Source organism: Eleginops maclovinus, chromosome 18 (genome assembly GCF_036324505.1).
Source record: "Eleginops maclovinus isolate JMC-PN-2008 ecotype Puerto Natales chromosome 18, JC_Emac_rtc_rv5, whole genome shotgun sequence".
NCBI lineage: Eukaryota > Metazoa > Chordata > Actinopteri > Perciformes > Eleginopidae > Eleginops > Eleginops maclovinus.
The window spans coordinates 9,845,633-9,864,174 of NC_086366.1; the positions used below are offsets into that span (position 1 = coordinate 9,845,633).

Below are 18,542 nucleotides of genomic sequence, written 5' to 3' on the forward strand. Positions count from 1 at the left end.
ATCAGTAATATCAGTTAATGCATTGCTTTATAGTGACGCTAAACGGTACGCCATAGACACAACATGTACATCAGCTACACTGGTGTCGTTGAAAACAGACGATAGCAGTGCAGGCTGCTGGTCCCTGTTGAAACATTGCAGGATGAAGTGATTTGAGGTCAGACCTTGTTTGGGAGAGTAAAGTCAGGCGCCACTGTCTCACACCTTGTCTGATGTGCAGCTGCAGCAGGTAAAGTCACTACTCTGTTGGCACTCTGTTGACTTTACATGTATGTTTTTTTCAGAGACTGTATTGTATAATATGACCAAAGGGAGATATTCCACTGTTCTCAACAGTGAGTTTACAGTGACATAATGTGCTATAGATCTTGTCTTGATCACTACATTGAATTTTGATTCGGACAGATTCTGATGTGGGGTTTTGAAATCTTCCTGCCTGTCATTGTCCGATAAGGTCATTCAGTAAGTGTAATTAGATAGAAGATAGAATGTCTGACAAAATGTATTTGGCTGTAACAGTCAGGGTAGATGAATATGAGAAACAAAAATGTGAATGTAGTGTTGGTGTCTTTAAGTCTCAGTGAGGTCTGAGCACCAGGGACTGCTCATATAGTGGCACTTAGGTAGTTTCAGAAACAAGGCAACAGTCAGTCATCAAAATAAACATTTAACTTCTTAGAATTGCTGAAACACCTTATTTCCTGCTGCAATATATTCCCGTCCACTCGGGAACAAGACACACATGGAGGCAAATTGTCACATGCACAATGAGCAAAAACCTCCCCTGGATAACTGGAGCTTCCCTGAAATATCGCTGCTTCCCTGTGCTGTGTACACAACAGAAATCACAGTCTGACCCATTTTAGTTGCCAGGAAATTATTTTTGAAGTATTGCGTTATGGAATAGCCTGATGGTGCTTATTTGCTCGGTTGAACTTTCATTCAGTTGTCCAGGAAGAAACACACATTCTCTTTTATTTAAAGATGTGTTATTGGTTGTTGAACTGTTATGCTGGTTCTCGATTTATTCCTACATTTTCTGCTGGTATAGATCTGAGAAGTGCACACGCCAGAAGGTGATGAAATCATGCTCTCTTAAGATCATGCTGGTGAATGCACAATAATTATAGGGCAATCAAGATGTAGGTTTAGGTCTTTTCTGCGTCAGTGTGTTTCCTGATGTACATGAATCTAAGGACACTTTATTTCTGCTTCATTTAATTTGTCAAAACTTACGGTACAAAAGTTTTACAGTCCATTTCAGGCTGCCTAGACCATAAGAGCAACAGCAATCTATTTTGAAACCTCCAGACGCTGACCCTGCTCCGTCATTTATTACAAATACCAATGTCTGTGTGTCACACAGAGCAAGACGGAGAGAATAAATGTGTTTTTGTGCCAGGGAATCTTTTAGATGAATTGTAATTGTGATCACCCCTGTTTAATGAACACTAAATTAAATACTTTCTCAACACGTAAAAGAGTGTCTTCGCACTAATGAAACATTTTGAAATAAAGCAAGACGGAGAGGGAGGGAAAATGATTGTCTCTGGCTGTGATGTCTATTTTAGTGTGTATAGAAGTTGATTTGGAAGGTTTTTATAAGGCCCTTGTGCGTAGTTTGAATAGAACTAGACATATAAATGCCTAATAGCATGTGCAAAATGTTTGTTTAGGGAACAAGAATTAGATTTTCTGTTCCTCAGCTACAGTTAGGCCTACGCAACAAGAGAGAGACACAGAGGGGGAGTGTGACAGAGGCACAGTATGTATGCCACTGTGTGAGAGAGGCATACTAAAGAGAGGATTGCAAATGGAACAGTGGCTTGTCTCGGGGAGAGAGAAGCGGGTGGGGAAATGACTTTTAGGTTAGCAGGAATTTGAATGACTTGAGCTAGTGGTGTCATTTGTAACTTCACATTAATGTGGCAGTAGATCTAGGGAACAGAAGACGAAGACACATGGCGTCATTGTGTGTGTGTGTGTGTGTGCGTGTGCGTGTGTGATAGCCGAGTTTCGTTTGATTTGTTCATTATGGGAGCAACAGTTAGGCCTGTTGCCATCCTGACACTGGCATGTTAATTATGTTCAGTGAGACTCTCTGTCCCCTGATGCCTCTTTTTATCACTCTCTCGTTCTTGATCTGTTTCCTTTTTTATCTCCCCGTCTAGCTTTATCTCTCCTCCTATTCATCTTTCTACATACTCTTCCCCTTTTGCTTTCTTCTCCTCGCCACTGTTCCCCCTTTCCGCATCAAGTCTTACCACCTTCTGTCTTTTTGTCTCCTGCACTCTGTTTCCTTTCCTTCTAACACATCCCTCTCCTCTACTGCTCTATTTAACTCAACACTTCCTTAACCCCTCCATTCTCCCTCCTTTCCCCACTGAGCTAACCACCATCACCCCTGTCATGACCTTGATCCTGTTTTGCATAAGCAGTGGATGCCGTTTAAACTGTCCCAGCTCCCCCTGCTGTTTACGGTCAATTAGATTGCTCCATTGCAGGGAAGTATTTGAGTAGCTCTGAGGTTAAGCAAATGATAAGACTTGCCCATTAATGCTACTCTAATGTTTACTCAGAGTAGGACACTGCCTCCTACCAATGCTTGGTGTATTTTGTGTAGCTAGATGTGTTCTGTCGAATCATCACCTCAAAGGTGGACACCATTTGGCAGAGGCTATTCTTCATTGTTACCTAACCTCTGTTTTTATTTCATTAAAATGACGCCTTTTATAATTAACTGTAACAATGCACAAGCAGTAGTATTTCCTAAAATAAAAGGATTTCCCCTGAATGCTGGGCTTTTTCCAAATTCTTTCTTGTTCTGTAACACAATTTACATCTTAGCACTTTATATTGCAATGGTAACAATACAAGGGGGGCACATTTGGAAATATCACCCAAAAGCCAGTGCGAAAGTAATAGGTCACAATCAGAGCAGCAGGAGAATAAGGTATAACACACCAGATTGACTTTGTTAGCGTCAAGGGGCAAATACTTGAGGAATGACATTAAATTGGCTGATGGAGTTTCTTGTTGCTCTCTTACCTTGTATTAATCTTCAAGGACCAAAAATAAAATAATTTCAAAGAAAAATGGAACTATCAGTGCTTTAATGCGACTTTGTTGCCTGTATAAAACTGAAGATTCCTCACAGCAGCTGCGAGGTGTGATATGATGTTCCGCTTGTGTTATTGATATAATGTTGACACAGTGGTGACTCTGAGTTGTCGCAGTGATTTAGAGCGGGGCATTATGAAGAACAGGACTAGGCCATAAAGCTGGGCCAGGGATTGAAACGCCTCCATACATAAATCAAGAGCACTGGTGAAGAGCTGATTCTCTAGTCATCACATTAAGCTTCATTAAGAACAAACATCCATAACTCATTATGTAGGTCACTGTAATAGCCAAGGCAATGGTCATTATGTTGATTTGATTGGCACAGTTTGCATTCCCATTTCAATTAAACATCAAGTGTGCTGTGATAATAAAAAATGTAAGTCTTTGGAACTCACTTATATTAATGTGTCTTGATTTCATCTTAAACTTGAGTGCAGGTCTGATTTACCAAATGTTTTGTGTTTAACTAAAATAAGTGTCCTGTTCTGATTAAAACTTTGCCTGTTCATCTGAGGTTTGAGTAATAGACAAGATTAAAATCCCTCACCATAGTTGTTATTGTATTTCCCAATTTTTCCATGCAGGGATAATATGATAAATGAAACATAAACAAATCTTAATGCATTTAGACAATTCCTTATTTCATAGGATTTACAGATTTATCAAATGGAAGGTTTTTCAAGAATAAGCAGATAGGAGATGGAGTCTACAAACAGTCAGATTATTCTAGAAGTCAATAGATCAAACTATTCTACTACAAAAAACAACCTGTAAAGGCTGCATGCTTGTGAAATCCAGCAGCAACTGACATTTATTTTTCACTCAAACATGTCCTGACCTCTAACTGTGGAGAGCAACTCTGCCTTTTATAATTGGTGGGCCAGATGTTGTTTCATCCAATGAGACTGAGCCTACGTTTTCTTTTGAATTTCCCAGGTTGCACTGCTGCACCGGCCTCAGCTGTTGCAGTGATGGTCAGACCTTGAAATCCAAACGTCAAGACAGAAGAAAGGAATATATTCCAGTCATTCATTCGCATAAACTCCTCTGTGCCACAAGCTCCTGCCATGGCCAGGAAAAGTGTTCCTCGGACAAGTAGTTTCCTGTGAAACCTCTACGCATCACACATGAGATCTGCTTCTCCTTCCTTACCTCAACGGACCAAGATGATGCTTTGGCTGCTGCTAGTTCTGTCCATTTGGGTGGGATCTTATGAAGCTGACTCTGCCCTGTCCGAACGGCGAGTTGTAGCACACAATCCTGGTGACATCATCATCGGAGCGCTGTTCTCCGTCCATCATCAGCCTCCTGCTGACAAGGTAATTTTGTGGTTTGTCTGTGTATGTGTGCAGGATAGTTTGTGTGTCATGAGAATTCAGAGTGGTTACTGCAAGACTTTGAAAAGGGACTAATAAAAATGATTGGAGATGATTTTTCGGGCCAAATCTGTTGCACTGCGAGTTGCAGTAGTATGTTCCCCTACTTATTAAATCCCAAAGAAGACATTCAATTTGTGGAATAGGTACCTCTGTGTGAGTCTATGAACCTTCAACCTCCATTAGCTTCCCCAGGAACCTTTAGCCACCTACCAAAATGTAATCTTTTTTTCCATCTCATTACGAATAATTGCAGTGGAAAATAACTCTTATACACAGCAGACCTGTGAATATAAAACCAATATTATTTGTGCAGTGAAGCACCCATGTGATAAAAGCCTTAGTTCAAAAATGTATCTTACTGTTCATTCAGTCTGCACCAAAATTAAAATGCATCTAAATAATGAACGCCATCATCAGTAATTGCAACATTTACACAACACTATTATATAAATGCCGGTTCAATTAGACTTGATTTGATTTGTTCTGCCGCTCTGTCTGCACAGGTACACGAGCGCAAATGTGGCGCGGTGCGGGAGCAGTACGGCATCCAGAGGGTGGAGGCCATGATGTACACGCTGGACCGCATCAACGCCGACCCGCACATCCTGCCCAACATCTCCCTCGGCTGCGAGATCCGGGACTCCTGCTGGCACTCGGCCGTGGCTCTGGAGCAGAGCATCGAATTCATACGGGATTCACTGGTCTCCTCTGATGACGCCGAGGAGTGGGGGGGAGGAGGGGGACTTGGGGGTGGAGGTGGCGGAGGAGCGACGATGAAGTGTTCAGACCCCGCGGCCACTCCGATGCGGGGGAAGAAACCCATTGTGGGTTTAATTGGACCGGGGTCAAGCTCTGTGGCCATCCAGGTCCAGAACCTTCTACAGTTGTTCAACATACCACAGATTGCCTACTCTGCCACCAGTATGGACCTCAGCGACAAGGTAAGACCTGTTCATGATCACATTTCATTGAAGTGGCCTTAAACTATTTAGAGAAAAGGTATAACTGCTACTTTAATTTGACTTAGTAGACATGACTCATTACTTGTTTCTGAATACTCCGGCCATTGATTTGATTTCCATTATTTTCAGAGCCTTTTTAAGTACTTTATGCGGGTGGTGCCTTCAGATGCCCAGCAGGCAAGAGCTATGGTGGACATTGTCAAGAGATACAACTGGAGCTATGTGTCTGCTATACACACCGAAGGTATGACCACCCACACCCTCTCTCTGACTTTTAAACTCTTTTCCTTATTCTCTCCTCCTCTCTCTGCCACTGCCTTGTATCATGCTTCCTTGACCTCCTCATTCAAATGATCTGACCTGGATGTTTCCAAGAATGAAAGAAATTAGACAGAAGTCAAAGTTCTTAGTCTTTGATTTCTTTCAAATGTGCAATTATGAAAACCCTTGTGATGCTTTGCAGAGCAAATCAAATTCAAGCCAAGGAGAAAAGGCAAATACATTAATTTTGACTAAGATTAGAGTATTTTGAGCTCAAGGACAAGATGCAAGACCAAGACAAGGGAGAGAGGAATGTAATTGACAAGATGGATCCCAGCAGAGTGCAGGGGAGAGGCAGTGTTTTCAAAAGAGATGAGTTTTCAGCTTACTAACGTAAATGTGATGAAAATTGAATTGTTGATGCCCAGCAGTTTATGAAGCAGAAGTTTCTAAAAATAGCAGTGAGCAGGAGTTTGGCAGGTACTGTAGTTGTTGGAGGTTCGGAAATGAATGGGGTCACAAAAACAGCTGGTTGCCAGACCGCCAGAAGGAATTTGTGTTTGAGAGAGTGGTTGTGAGTGCAAATGTCGGGGAAGTATTGGTCTTTATATTTCTTCAGACAAGCGGGTTTGACCTTGGAACTGGTCGTCAAGGTCAACTGTTTCTTCCTCAAACGCAATCAGCCTCAAACAGGGAGAGAGGGAGGGTGGCAGAGTGAAGACAGAAGGGCTGAGAATGAGAGAGAGAGGGAGGGAAAGCAGGGAGGGAAATGCAGGAAGCGGGAAGGATATGAGGGAAATGGGAAGAAGAGAATTGGGGGATGAGCGACAAGGGAGGAAGAGCGAATGGGGAACGCAGTAATAACAGTGCAAGAAACCAGACAAGGTGTGTGTGTGGCTGTTTAACACTTGGGATATATAAGACGGAGTGTAAAGGAGCTGCAGATTGATAAATAATGGGGGGGATGAGCATATAGACTCATTAATTCTCCTTATTAACATTTTGCATCTGGAGGCGATAGAAACTGATATGCAAGAAACTGAATAATACATGTAATATCAGCACAGTAATTACATCGTAATGTAATGAGGTAATGTTATGGAGAGGGGAACACCATGAGTATTCTTTTCATGCCCCAATACATACGCAAATACGCAATTCCTTTTGTAACGCAAAGAAGTCTCTCTGGACTAGTCGTGTATGATCAATCCCTTTTATCGTTTTGTATTCATCATTTTTCATCCTCGAGCTTAGGGGTCAAGTTCTATAGAAGTTAGAAGTGAGTCATAAAGAAATCAGACACACGAGATATCCAGATATATGTATAGATAGATGATGACTATGCAGAGCACGTAGCAACTCGAAGCCATGTTACATAAAATGGGATCAAAACAGTATCAAAGTAAGGTAAAGATAAATTGGTTAAAAAATGGGTGCAGAGGTATATCATTGAATATTATTCACTCATATGTGGATCTGCTGGGGTCTGTGGGACACATACAGTGGGGCAAAAAAGTATTTAGTCAGCCACCAATTGTGCAAGTTCTCCCATTTAAAAAGATGAGAGAGGCCTGTCATTTTTATCATAGGTATACCTCAACTATGAGAGACAGAATGAGAAAATAAATCCAGAAATCACATTGTAGGATTTTTAAAGAATTTATTTTCAAATTATTGTGGAAAATAAGTATTTGGTCAATAACAAAAGTTCATCTCAATACTTTGTTATATACCCTTTGTTGGCAATGACAGAGGTCAAACGTTTTCTGTAAGTCTTCACAAGGTTTTCACACACTGTTGCTGGTATTTTGGCCCATTCCTCCATGCAGATCTCCTCTAAAGCAGTGATGTTTTGGGGCTGTCGCTGGGCAACACGGACTTTCAACTCCCAGCAAAGATTTTCTATGGGGTTGAGATCTGGAGACTGGCTAGGCCACTCCAGGACCTTGAAATGCTTCTTACGAAGCCACTCCTTCGTTGCCCTGGCGGTGTGTTTGGGATCATGGTCATGCTGAAAGACCCAGCCACGCTTCATCTTCAGTGCCCTTGCGGATGGAAGGAGGTTTTCACTCAAAATCTCACGATACATGGCCCCATTCATTCTTTCCTTTACACGAATCAGTCGTCCTGGTCCCTTTGCAGAAAAACAGCCCCAAAGCATGATGTTTCCACCCCCATGCTTCACAGTAGGTATGGTGTTCTTTGGATGCAACTCTGCATTCTTTCTCCTCCAAACACGACGAGTTGAGTTTTTACCAAAAAGTTCTATTTTGGTTTCATCTGACCATATGACATTCTCCCAATCCTCTTCTGGATCATCCAAATGCCCTCTAGCAAACTTCAGACGGGACAGGCATGTACTGGCTTAAGCAGGGGGACACGTCTGGAACTGCAGGATTTAAGTCCCTGGCGGCGTAGTGTGTTACTGATGGTAGCCTCTGTTACTTTGGTCCCAGCTCTCTGCAGGTCATTCACTAGGTCCCCCCGTGTGGTTCTGGGATTTTTGCTCACCGTTCTTGTGATCATTTTGACCCCACGGGGTGAGATCTTGCGTGGAGCCCCAGATGGAGGGAGATTAGCAGTGGTCTTGTATGTCTTCCATTTTCTAATAATTGCTCCCACAGTTGATTTCTTCACACCAAGCTGCTTACCTATAGCAGATTCAGTTTTCCCAGCCTGGTGCAGGTCTACAATTTTGTCTCTGGTCTCCTTTGACAGCTCTTTGGTCTTGGCCATAGTGGAGTTTGGAGTATGACTGTTTGAGGTTGTGGACAGGTGTCTTTTATACTGATAACGAGTTCAAAAAGGTGCCATTAATACAGGTAACGAGTGGAGGACAGAGGAGCCTCTTAAAGAAGAAGTTACAGGTCTGTGAGAGCCAGAAATCTTGCTTGTTTGTAGGTGACCAAATACTTTTTTTACCGAGGAATTTACCAATTAATTCATTAAAAATCCTACAATGTGATTTCCTGGATTTTTTTTTCTCATTCTGTCTCTCATAGTTGAAGTGTACCTATGATAAAAATTACAGGCCTCTCTCATCTTTTTAAATGGGAGAACTTGCACAATTGGTGGCTGACTAAATACTTTTTTGCCCCACTGTACATCATAGGAGGAACTTCAACAGAAACACTGACGCCTTTATCTTACAGAAGAAAAAGTTTGAAAGTCTTACAGTTCCTGGAATAAACGTGTCGAGCACTTTTGAGAGAACGGGGTGTAGCTGAGGGTGCTCAGTCGCTTCACTAGTCACTGTGAAAGGAAAAGGAGGTGTTGTCCATTAGCCTCTGTCAGCATTCTTCTTTAACGCACCACCATCCACTTTGATTGTTGCATGCACTAAAGTGAATAGATAACATTTGTGCATAATTTGGTTGTGGATCACTGTTATTTAATCATGAAAGAAACTAATAATGATTCACACATGTTTGAAATTGGGTTTCAGTGTTGATGTAGTGGAGAATAATTATTATCCTCGGCTGTTTCTTTCTTTCTCTTTCCTCTCTGTGTCGCTCTATTTTATTCAATTCAGCTCAATGGGTTTCATTGACATACAATTTGACATGTGTCACAAGGACTCTCCCACAGAGATTGATCAATCTCAATAAGTCAAGATGTCAACCTTCGCTCCACCTCTCCTCTCACTCCCTTTTTGTCTTCTCTCATTTCTTTCTCCCATTTGTCTTTATTGACTCCTCACCTCCTTCGTTTTCTCTCTGTCTCTATAGCATCACATGCCCTGTGCCTATTTAACTGCCTTGGCCCTCGCAGGATTGAGGAGGATGAAATGGGTTGGGGAACACAGTGTAGAGAAAGGTATAATAAATCGGGAAGAGGAGAAAGACTGAATGTACTATTATTTATTTTTTTGACCATAATCTCTGGCAGTGTTGCCTAAGGGTGAATACTCCAAGTGGGTCATGGGCAATCTTTCGTGGGTCCTCATAACATGAGTTTTTGTGTCTTTTTAATGAGCATCAGTCACAGACATACATCTAATCTGATAGCAGATCTCTTGTTCTGCAATCTGGAATCCATTTAATGGCTTCTGTAAAGATGGATAGATGGTTTGGCAGCCGTCTTGCTGCCCAGGCTCTGTCCGCAATTTATACAAGAGAGCATTAAACAGAGATTTCCTGTTGGCACGGATGTAAGTAAGGTCATTAAGGGGTATAAATGGCTCAACTGTTGCCATGTTAAAACAGATTCAAAGCATTAACTGGAGGATAAATGCGCAGAGCCATTGTTTATTCCACCAGGTCTGTGCAGGTGTATGTGGACCTGCATGCAGCAGCACAAACAGTGTGTGCTGACTGTGTGTTCATGAGTGTGTGTTTGTTTCTCTGCATGCGTACAATAATGGTGAATGGGCACAGACATGGTTACTGAGTCCAGAGTTTGCTCAGTAGAATGAAAGCTCGGTGCAAGTGGATTTGGTCATGGTTAAAAACTGCTGTCAAACACCCTGTCTGGGACCTGAAGCTACTTCAATTTTTTTTAAATGAGAAGGGTTGTGTAACGGTACACAATTGCCACGCTTCGGTGCGAGGTCGGTTCAGCGGGAAAAGGCTACATTTGTTTTCATTTATTTTAAAAAGACAGTAAAGTGCAAGTGCCAAGGACGGATAAAATCCTTGAAAAATAAGGAGCGTTTCAAACTCCTATGTATTACACTGAACAGAAATACTTTTTGCAAAGTGAAAGTGAAAATACTAAAGGAAAATGAATAATACAAGATACATGTGTGCTTTAGGAGGAGTGTTTCAATTAGTTGGCTATGTTTGAACATTAAAACCACCCACACATTAATCATCCCGCTGAAAGACACATCTTAGAGCTACAGTATCATGATTTATGCATGTCTTTTCACAGAGGCTTCAACGGTGGGGTGACTTCGACACACAACCCTTGTTTTATATGCAGCTCTCTCTGTTGTTGTAGCTGACTAGGAACCTGCCTTTATGAGTTGTTGACTGAAAATTAATCTGTATCTATTCAGATAATCAAATTGTTTTTGTGATTACCTTTTTCTAGCAAAAAGGAAAAGCCTTTTGAGTTTGTTTTGTGTGCTTTTCTTAAATATAAATGCATTTGAAGAAAACATTTCAACGATTCCTCAAACATGTAGACAAACAATGACATTGTACAAAGTCTGTGCATGTCTGTGTGCGGTCCATTAGCTGTGTAATCTTGTTTAACACAGTGTGGTTGTCAGTGAGTGTCGACCCCTGGGGTATTTCTGTGTTCGACATTTCGCTACACATTGTTTTAGCGCTCCATGTGAGATATGGGGTTGTTTGGGGATTGTGGATCCAGGAGAACCTGGAGAGAACAACAAAAGAGAGGCAGAAAGAGGATGCCCTTCACTTGATAAGGTTTATATTTTTACGGCATGTGGTTTTTCTGTTTCTCTGGGTAAAAAGGGATGTAGGGTTAAAAGGAGGAGACGGAGGAAGGGAGAGAAGGGAAAGGGAAGTAACATGTAATTGCATGTAATAGACCTGATAAGAGTGACAAGAGGATGAGAGTGGTAATTGAGAAGGATGAAGAAAGGGTGTGAGGAAGAGGGTAGGGATGGAAACGATAGGGGGAAAAGACACTGAAGCACCTGTCTCTGTATCTTAAAGTGTACCGCTTGATGTTCTGCTAGGAGAAAGTGGGGGTAGAGAAGGCAAGTAGCTAAGGAAGCCCCACAGAGGGCAAGCAGAAGACCCTTCAGCTTTGCATGATGTAATTTATTGCAATATATGAAATGAATAACAAGTTGAGGAAAAGGGATAAAAAGAAAGAGGGTAGAGGGGGGTACATAGTGAGAAAGGATTTTATATTTTATATATTTCTGCACATTTTTACTTTTAAGCTGTTTTTTGTTCTTTTACCATTGAAATGATATATTTAGTTATAGAGATTAAAGAGATGCACCTTTGTAGAGGGGATCAATAAGAGGTAAAAAGAATAAACGCACAAAGGGTTGCAAAGGAAACCGAGAGAAGCTGTGAGTGTGTGATCTCTGTGCTGGATGTCCCAGTGGGTTTTTTTCAGTGGGAGGGGTTGAACCACAGGAAGTCACTACATGTGAGATTTTGAGGTGAATGTACCATATTTGAAATAAGATATCTAAAATGTTTCCTAAATATCAATATTATAACAAAATTGTAGGGTTGACCAATGTTTGCTCATGATATTTTTTATAAATAATAATCAGTAATGTTGAGAGAAGTGGGTAATAGAAGAGCTAGAACATTGGTAGAGGTGTATATAGTGGCAAACCACAATATTGCTATAATATCAATTTATTGCCTGACCCTAATGGGATGTGTTCTGCTCCAAAATGTGATCTTAACCACGGTCTACAAAGGAATTATTGGCTGTAAGTTGTGTTTAGGTTAAAAGCGGATAGTAAATAACAGACTACATGGGCAAGGCGACTTGAAACAAGCAGATGAAAGAATCAAATGTTGAAGTGAATGTAGAGTACTCGATTTGAGGGGAGTGTAACTTTCAGAGACACTGAGAGGCAGAAACGAAGTGATAAAGAGACACATGACAGGATTACTGAGTGAGAGAGAGATGTCTCGCACATAAATCCCTTTTGAGACCCGAGTGAAGTAGGTTACAAGCTTTATCGATTTTGATGATGGTAACAGTTTGAATGTGTGCGCGTGTTTCAACATGCAGGGGAAAGACGGGCTGTACCATCTGTCTACAATTCCTCTCACTGAGACACTAATTACAGGACTTTACACTTCGCTCCACCACACTCATCATTGGCCTGACTACACACACACAGACACACACTGAGTTGCAACAGCGGTCAGGGATTGTGGGACATCTGCTTTTCCACCATGGTTTGTCTTTTTCCTTCTCATTTTATTTCATCACTTTTTATCCTTTCGATTTCTTTTTTCTCATCAATGTAACTAAAGCACGGATCAATGATAACTCATTTAGGTGCATTCTTTTGTTGATAACATACAGAGTATTAAAGAGGAAGCATTAGAAGATGTAACAACCTCATTGAGTGAGAAAAGAGAGGGGCATTATATAAAAAAAAGGGGTTAGAAAGGGATAATTTGAGTCTGTTTTTCTATCAACACAGAGGAGAGAAAGAGATAAAAGGGAGAGGAAGAGAAATTAAAGAGGGGAATCCTATCATATCCTTTGCCAGTGTGTACAACCATTCATTAGCATAAATTCCAGGTCACCCGCTTTCTCTGGCAAAGACACAGGTGCCACTGTGGGGAGACGCTTTCTCTGACACAAAATTGAGCTTTTATGAGTTATGCAGTAGCAGACAAGTTAGTGCAGTGGGAAAAACAGAAAGGATCAGGACTCAAACTGTCTTCTTTTCCACCAAATGTTTTTATTTAGACAATAGAAAATGGGTTTTCAGTTTGCAAAAGTCAGTCATAACTTGAATTGAATCACTAAGGATCATTGTCATTAAGTATTAATAATATCTATTTATCCATCCATCCCTCCAATCATGCATTTACCTCTGCTTTTTAATCCGCTGTTGTTCAAACAAAACAGAATACATTTCCCCTTTCTTTGTTTCTCCAGGCAACTATGGTGAAAGTGGGATGGAAGCATTTAAGGACATGGCAGCTAAGGAGGGCATCTGTATCGCCCACTCTGGTAAGATGCTCAGGTCACAAAAAACAATCTATATCAATAATAATGTACAATATTTACTCAAGTAAGAAACAGAATCGTATTTAAGTGAGTGTATAGTTGGTGTAACTGGAGTTAGGGAATTCGCAATAAGCAATAACTTCAGTACTTTTTTCAAACACCAGGTTGTCAAAGTAAATGTACCTGCAGCTTAAAGACATTTACCAACAACAAGACATATATTTTACAATAAAAATCTGCCTGTTGTTTTGTTACATTGTGAAGACCCATTTCACACTGTGGGTGTCAGATGTCTGAAACTAAAGACTAATGAAACATAGAAACTGTGACAAAGAAAACCCCCAAAGGAACTCAACATTTCTCAACACGTCATGTCGTTCGTCATGGACCATAATTTGTATTTGTCTGACATGTTATCCCCAGGCAAAATCTGGAGCAATGCTGGAGAGCAGAGCTTTGATAAGCTACTGGAGCGACTGCGGGCCCACCTGCCCAAGGCCCGGGTGGTGGCTTGTTTCTGTGAAGGCATGACTGTCCGTAACATCCTCATGGCGATGAGACGCAAGGGACTGGTGGGAGAGTTCCTGCTCATCGGCAGGTAGGCGCCGCTACAAAGTCCAACTGTAATGTATTGTAATGTTAAGCAGGACCATATTAACATTCATACAGAAGGGATATGCAGTACCGGGTTTGCCCCAGGACAGTATTAGTAGGATTGTGATGTGTTTTGTAACCAATGGGTTCCATGTTAAGTAGCCAAGCGGCTCCACACACTGAGCCTTTCATGCACTGGATGTTTTAGAAGGCAGATGGAGCGGCAAAGCAGGCTCTGTGCTCTTCTCTAAAATAACCCTCTTATGAGAGCCATTAATGATCATAAACACAGAGCTATTAACACTAAAATAGGAGCACAGCTAGTAAATATCTACTTCAAACTAATTTCAACCAAGTTTGATGCATTAAATGTGCATCCAGCTGGTGATAATTGTTCAGCACACACCCCCACATCCAGATGATTGTGACTGACATTTGCCTATTACACTTCAAAAAAGAATTGGCAAGTGTTATTTGCTGATTTTGTAACGGGTGTATATATATATTTTTATTAATAACCATAAAGCAAATAACTTAATGCTTCCATTTCTGTGATGAGCTGAGCGAGTTGAACAGATTCAGACCTTTTGTGTTTTGTAATCTGTTTCATTTTTGTGTTTTGATTCACAAATGTGCATTAATATCTTATGTGAGGGGGAAAGGTCATTTATGTAGTGGTGTTGGTCTGCTGCTGCTACAGATGGGTACAGGTGGTATATACAGTAGGAACGGTGACTTGACATTACTGCTGAGCAACAAGTAAAACTGTGTTCTCTCTCTGTTAAACCCGAACATTTGTTACTCGTGTTGGGTCTGCGGTTTTAGTAACTCCTTTTCAAAGACATTAATTCATGCAAAACCGCAGAGACTAGTCAATTGAAAAACTGTAGGTTTTGCCATGTCTCTTGACTACGTGATGTAAAATACCTGAATAGACTGCATATCCAAACTGTACAGCATGAGACATTTATTACCCTTTTAAGAAAAAACACACATGCTGTTTTAAATTTCGGAGGCGGTTTTCACATTAAGCTTTGTTCTCACTTAGATGTAACCCTCCTACAATTCACTTGCAAATATAACCTGTGTGTGTGTGTGTGTGTGTGTGTGTGTGTGTGTGTGTGTGTGTGTGTGTGTGTGTGTGTGTGTGTGTGTTCTAATGTTTAATGAATAAGGATATTAGCACTTATTCCAGCCAATTTACATAAAACAAAGTTGAATAGATTGAAACCATGATCATGTATTTTTCATTAGAATGCAATGAATGTAATTCTACTCTACTCTTCCTGCAGTGATCTGCTGTGTTACTGAATCATAGGCAGCATTATTTGTGTTGTCATCACCACCATGATGCTCATTATCATCACCCTCGTCTTTCTGATCATCTTCATCACCTACATCATCATCATCTTCATCATGCTGACATAGAGGTAAAGTATTAATTCATACTGAAACTGATTTATGTTTCCTGGGTTTGCCTTGCCACTAAGGATGAAAGTGAATATATAGAAAAAGAGCATAAAACAAAGATGGATGTGCTCTCCTCTCAGAAACATTGGGATGGATCTGCTACAGTAAACTCATACCTTTCTTTCATGGGTTGAGGTTTTTCTTTTTAGTTGTGGATTTTCCCAATGCATAATGTCAGTTCAACACATGTTTTGAATGGTTGAGTAAACCTATACAACCAGAATAAGCCTACTGTGTTAGCCTTTAAACCAAAAAACTGCCAACTGGTCCAGTCAGTGGAGTTGCTTGATAGTTAGATATATAGAAGCAAAACATTAGAAGCATTTATTAACAGAGGGGTTTCTCTCAAGCTGAATTCACATGATAAGCAATTTGCATTTTGCTCACCGTGATGTTTGCCACAGAGCCTTGCCGTTAGTACAGCTAACTAAGTTTAAATGCTATGATAACGTCCCCTGCTAGCCTGCGATGCTAAATACAGCAGCATCTGATTGGTTGCGCTTCGATAGGTCAGCGCTGAACAAAGTCAGAGTTTAAATAAATTTGAACATTGAGCGCTCCTCGACAGTATTGAGTTTCCACCTAATTGTGCAGTTCCACTCTCTCCAAAGAATCACATCGGCAACTCAGAGCATTTTTACCGCTTGTCATGCCAATGCACCGTAAAAGAGTCTCATTCCAGTAATCCCAGTACATGTTGGGCGAGTTGGAAGCTGGTTGCTGATTTTTTCATTGTTGCTTGTATTGGTTATTCAGGACAGCTGCATGAAGGAGAGTGGGATCAATGGTGTGGTAGGATCCTCCTTCACGTTGCACTCTTGTGGTGAAGCTCAATGCAAGGAATCACCTGCAATAGGGAGAGAAAAGGGGAAACAATTTTGAATAAATAAATTCGAAGAATAGATACAAATGAAATATTAAAAGACCAGTTTTGGTACAACACATCTTCACCTCATTTCAGCACAGCAATTTACAATTTGTTCAAATTAAACAACAAACAAAATAATGTTTTTTCATAATAAATCTGAGATGTTGTACTGGTGTTTTAGCTGACAGACCCTGCTTCCTTATTAAATCATAGGACTCCAACAGCTTCCTTAAATTATGCACATCATCTTAATACCAGTTTGACAGTCTCCCACAATGGTCACTTGCCAAATTTACATATCTGGATCTAAGTGAAAAGCATTTAAATCAACCAGAGCTCTCACTCCTTCGTCTTTCCAATTGTGTGAAGAAAATGCTTCTCTAATGTTGAAATAATGAACCTAATGGCTTGTTAAAACTGATATTTTTTATTGCAGTATATCTTGTAGATCTCTGCCTCGATTATGTCGCTTAATTGAATATCAGCCTTCGTTAGCGTCAGTATCATAATGACTGTAGTTGTAAATTGCTGATGGTCACGGGTGGGTGCCCTTCTCACTGGAGGTCTGTGGAAGGAACTTCTTATTAGCCCAGTTGGGCAGACACCCGTTTAACACCGGGGTAATTACATTAGTGAAATAGCACGCAGAAGATTATTCAGTTACCTAGGGCAGATAAGTGTGGTCATTAAAAAAAATGGACTACTACAAGATGGGCAGTATGCTGCATGCTGCCTAACCATTTGAATGTTTGTCAAGATGAATGTTCGATTTCCCTGACTCTTTCTTACTGCATCTAACAATGTGATGTGAAGTGTCAGACATTAACTCAATCATGTGTCTTTTTTAGCTAATTAAATCAAGGTCTGATGACTCCTCAATTTGTTTGTACATTTATTTGGATCCTTATTCATTCTAGGCACACGCACACTTGCTGGATTTGGAGCTTGAGTGTATTGATTGCTTCTATCCTATAATTCCACTTGGTGCCAGCGAGCTACAGACCCATAAATGAATAGCCTTGATCGAGATAAATATCCAGCCACTTGGGACACTCACACACACACACGCACACTTAAACGTCTACACATACACGCGCTTATGGCACCAATTCCCATTCTCTCATGTTATCATTTTCCCTAAATCAAGTTAATAACTTCTTTATCTCTTTTTAAGTGAAACATCCTCTCCTTTCTCAAATTCAAATTAGCTCTGACATACAAATAAATCACTTTCAGCTGTCATAATGTGTTGCATTTACTCCTCCCATATTTTTCAGCTGTCCCTAGCAACCCCTTATAAATATATATTAATTCTATAGTTTATTGATAATCCTTTATATTATTGCAAACATGTTGCAGATTTTGTGTCTGTGTGCTTTTACAATCTGTACCAAACAAGTTGTTTTGTGGAGTTAAGTTTCAGATGCATGGCTCATTGCGCTGACCCTTCTTATAGACCTTTTCCATCCAGGTAATGCAGGGCATCCTGTGATAATAACTCTGATGTATGTGATTCACAGCAACAACATCGCTGTGTTGTATAGTCGGTTATTTCAGTTGGAAATATGATTCACTCCTCTGTGCCGTCTGCCTTTCACCTGTTACTGTATGTCCTCTTCATCAGCGCTATTTATAAAGTGGCTGTATTTTCTGATTTGCAGCAACAAATTGCTGGGGAAAAAAAATCTCTGTGCTGCGCATGCCCTTGATAACACATTGGTTAAAAAATACAAGTACATATAACTCGTAGTGCATGTTTGCAACAGTTCAAGCATTGTATTTTGCAGCCAATAGGAAAGCCCTGCTGGATACTCGCAAGAAGCCAGATATTTAGTCTGCAGAAAAGAAAAAAAGCTATTCTGTTGAATGAACCGGCAGAGAGTAGTTTGAATCAAAAGTCAAAAAGCCGACTCTCTGTGGAGATCACCCAGCTCCAGTCTGCACCCCTTCTGCCTGCTGTTGCCATGGAAATATCCCCTGCCATATTTGGATAAATCCAGCATAGCGGCTGGGCTGATAAGTGGCGCATGCGTATGTGAATGGCTATATGCATGCGTGGGTGCTTCTACGTGTGTGATGCTGTCAGGAAACTTGTAGTATAGCAGGTGTTTGTGTTGCTTAGTCACATCGAGAGTGACATTAAATACATCACGCACTGTAAGAAGAAGAGCTTATTGATATTGCTATTGGCCATTTTAGTTAAATTCAGAGCCTGAGTATTTCTGTGTTGTTCTCCAACACCTCTCATCT

General features: G+C 40.7%; 1 protein-coding gene across 1 annotated transcript in view; it reads left to right on the forward strand.

Moving 5' to 3' along the window:
- The first annotated feature begins 4,289 nt into the window (after positions 1-4,289).
- The window catches only part of grm5b (glutamate receptor, metabotropic 5b), a 49,489-nt gene continuing 35,236 nt past the window's right edge, over positions 4,290-18,542 (forward strand). Inside the window, exons 1-5 of the mRNA XM_063907071.1 lie at positions 4,290-4,442; positions 5,006-5,443; positions 5,594-5,708; positions 13,289-13,363; positions 13,784-13,958. Coding sequence (XP_063763141.1) covers positions 4,290-4,442; positions 5,006-5,443; positions 5,594-5,708; positions 13,289-13,363; positions 13,784-13,958 — 956 coding nt within the window. The remainder of the gene's footprint in view (positions 4,443-5,005; positions 5,444-5,593; positions 5,709-13,288; positions 13,364-13,783; positions 13,959-18,542) is intronic.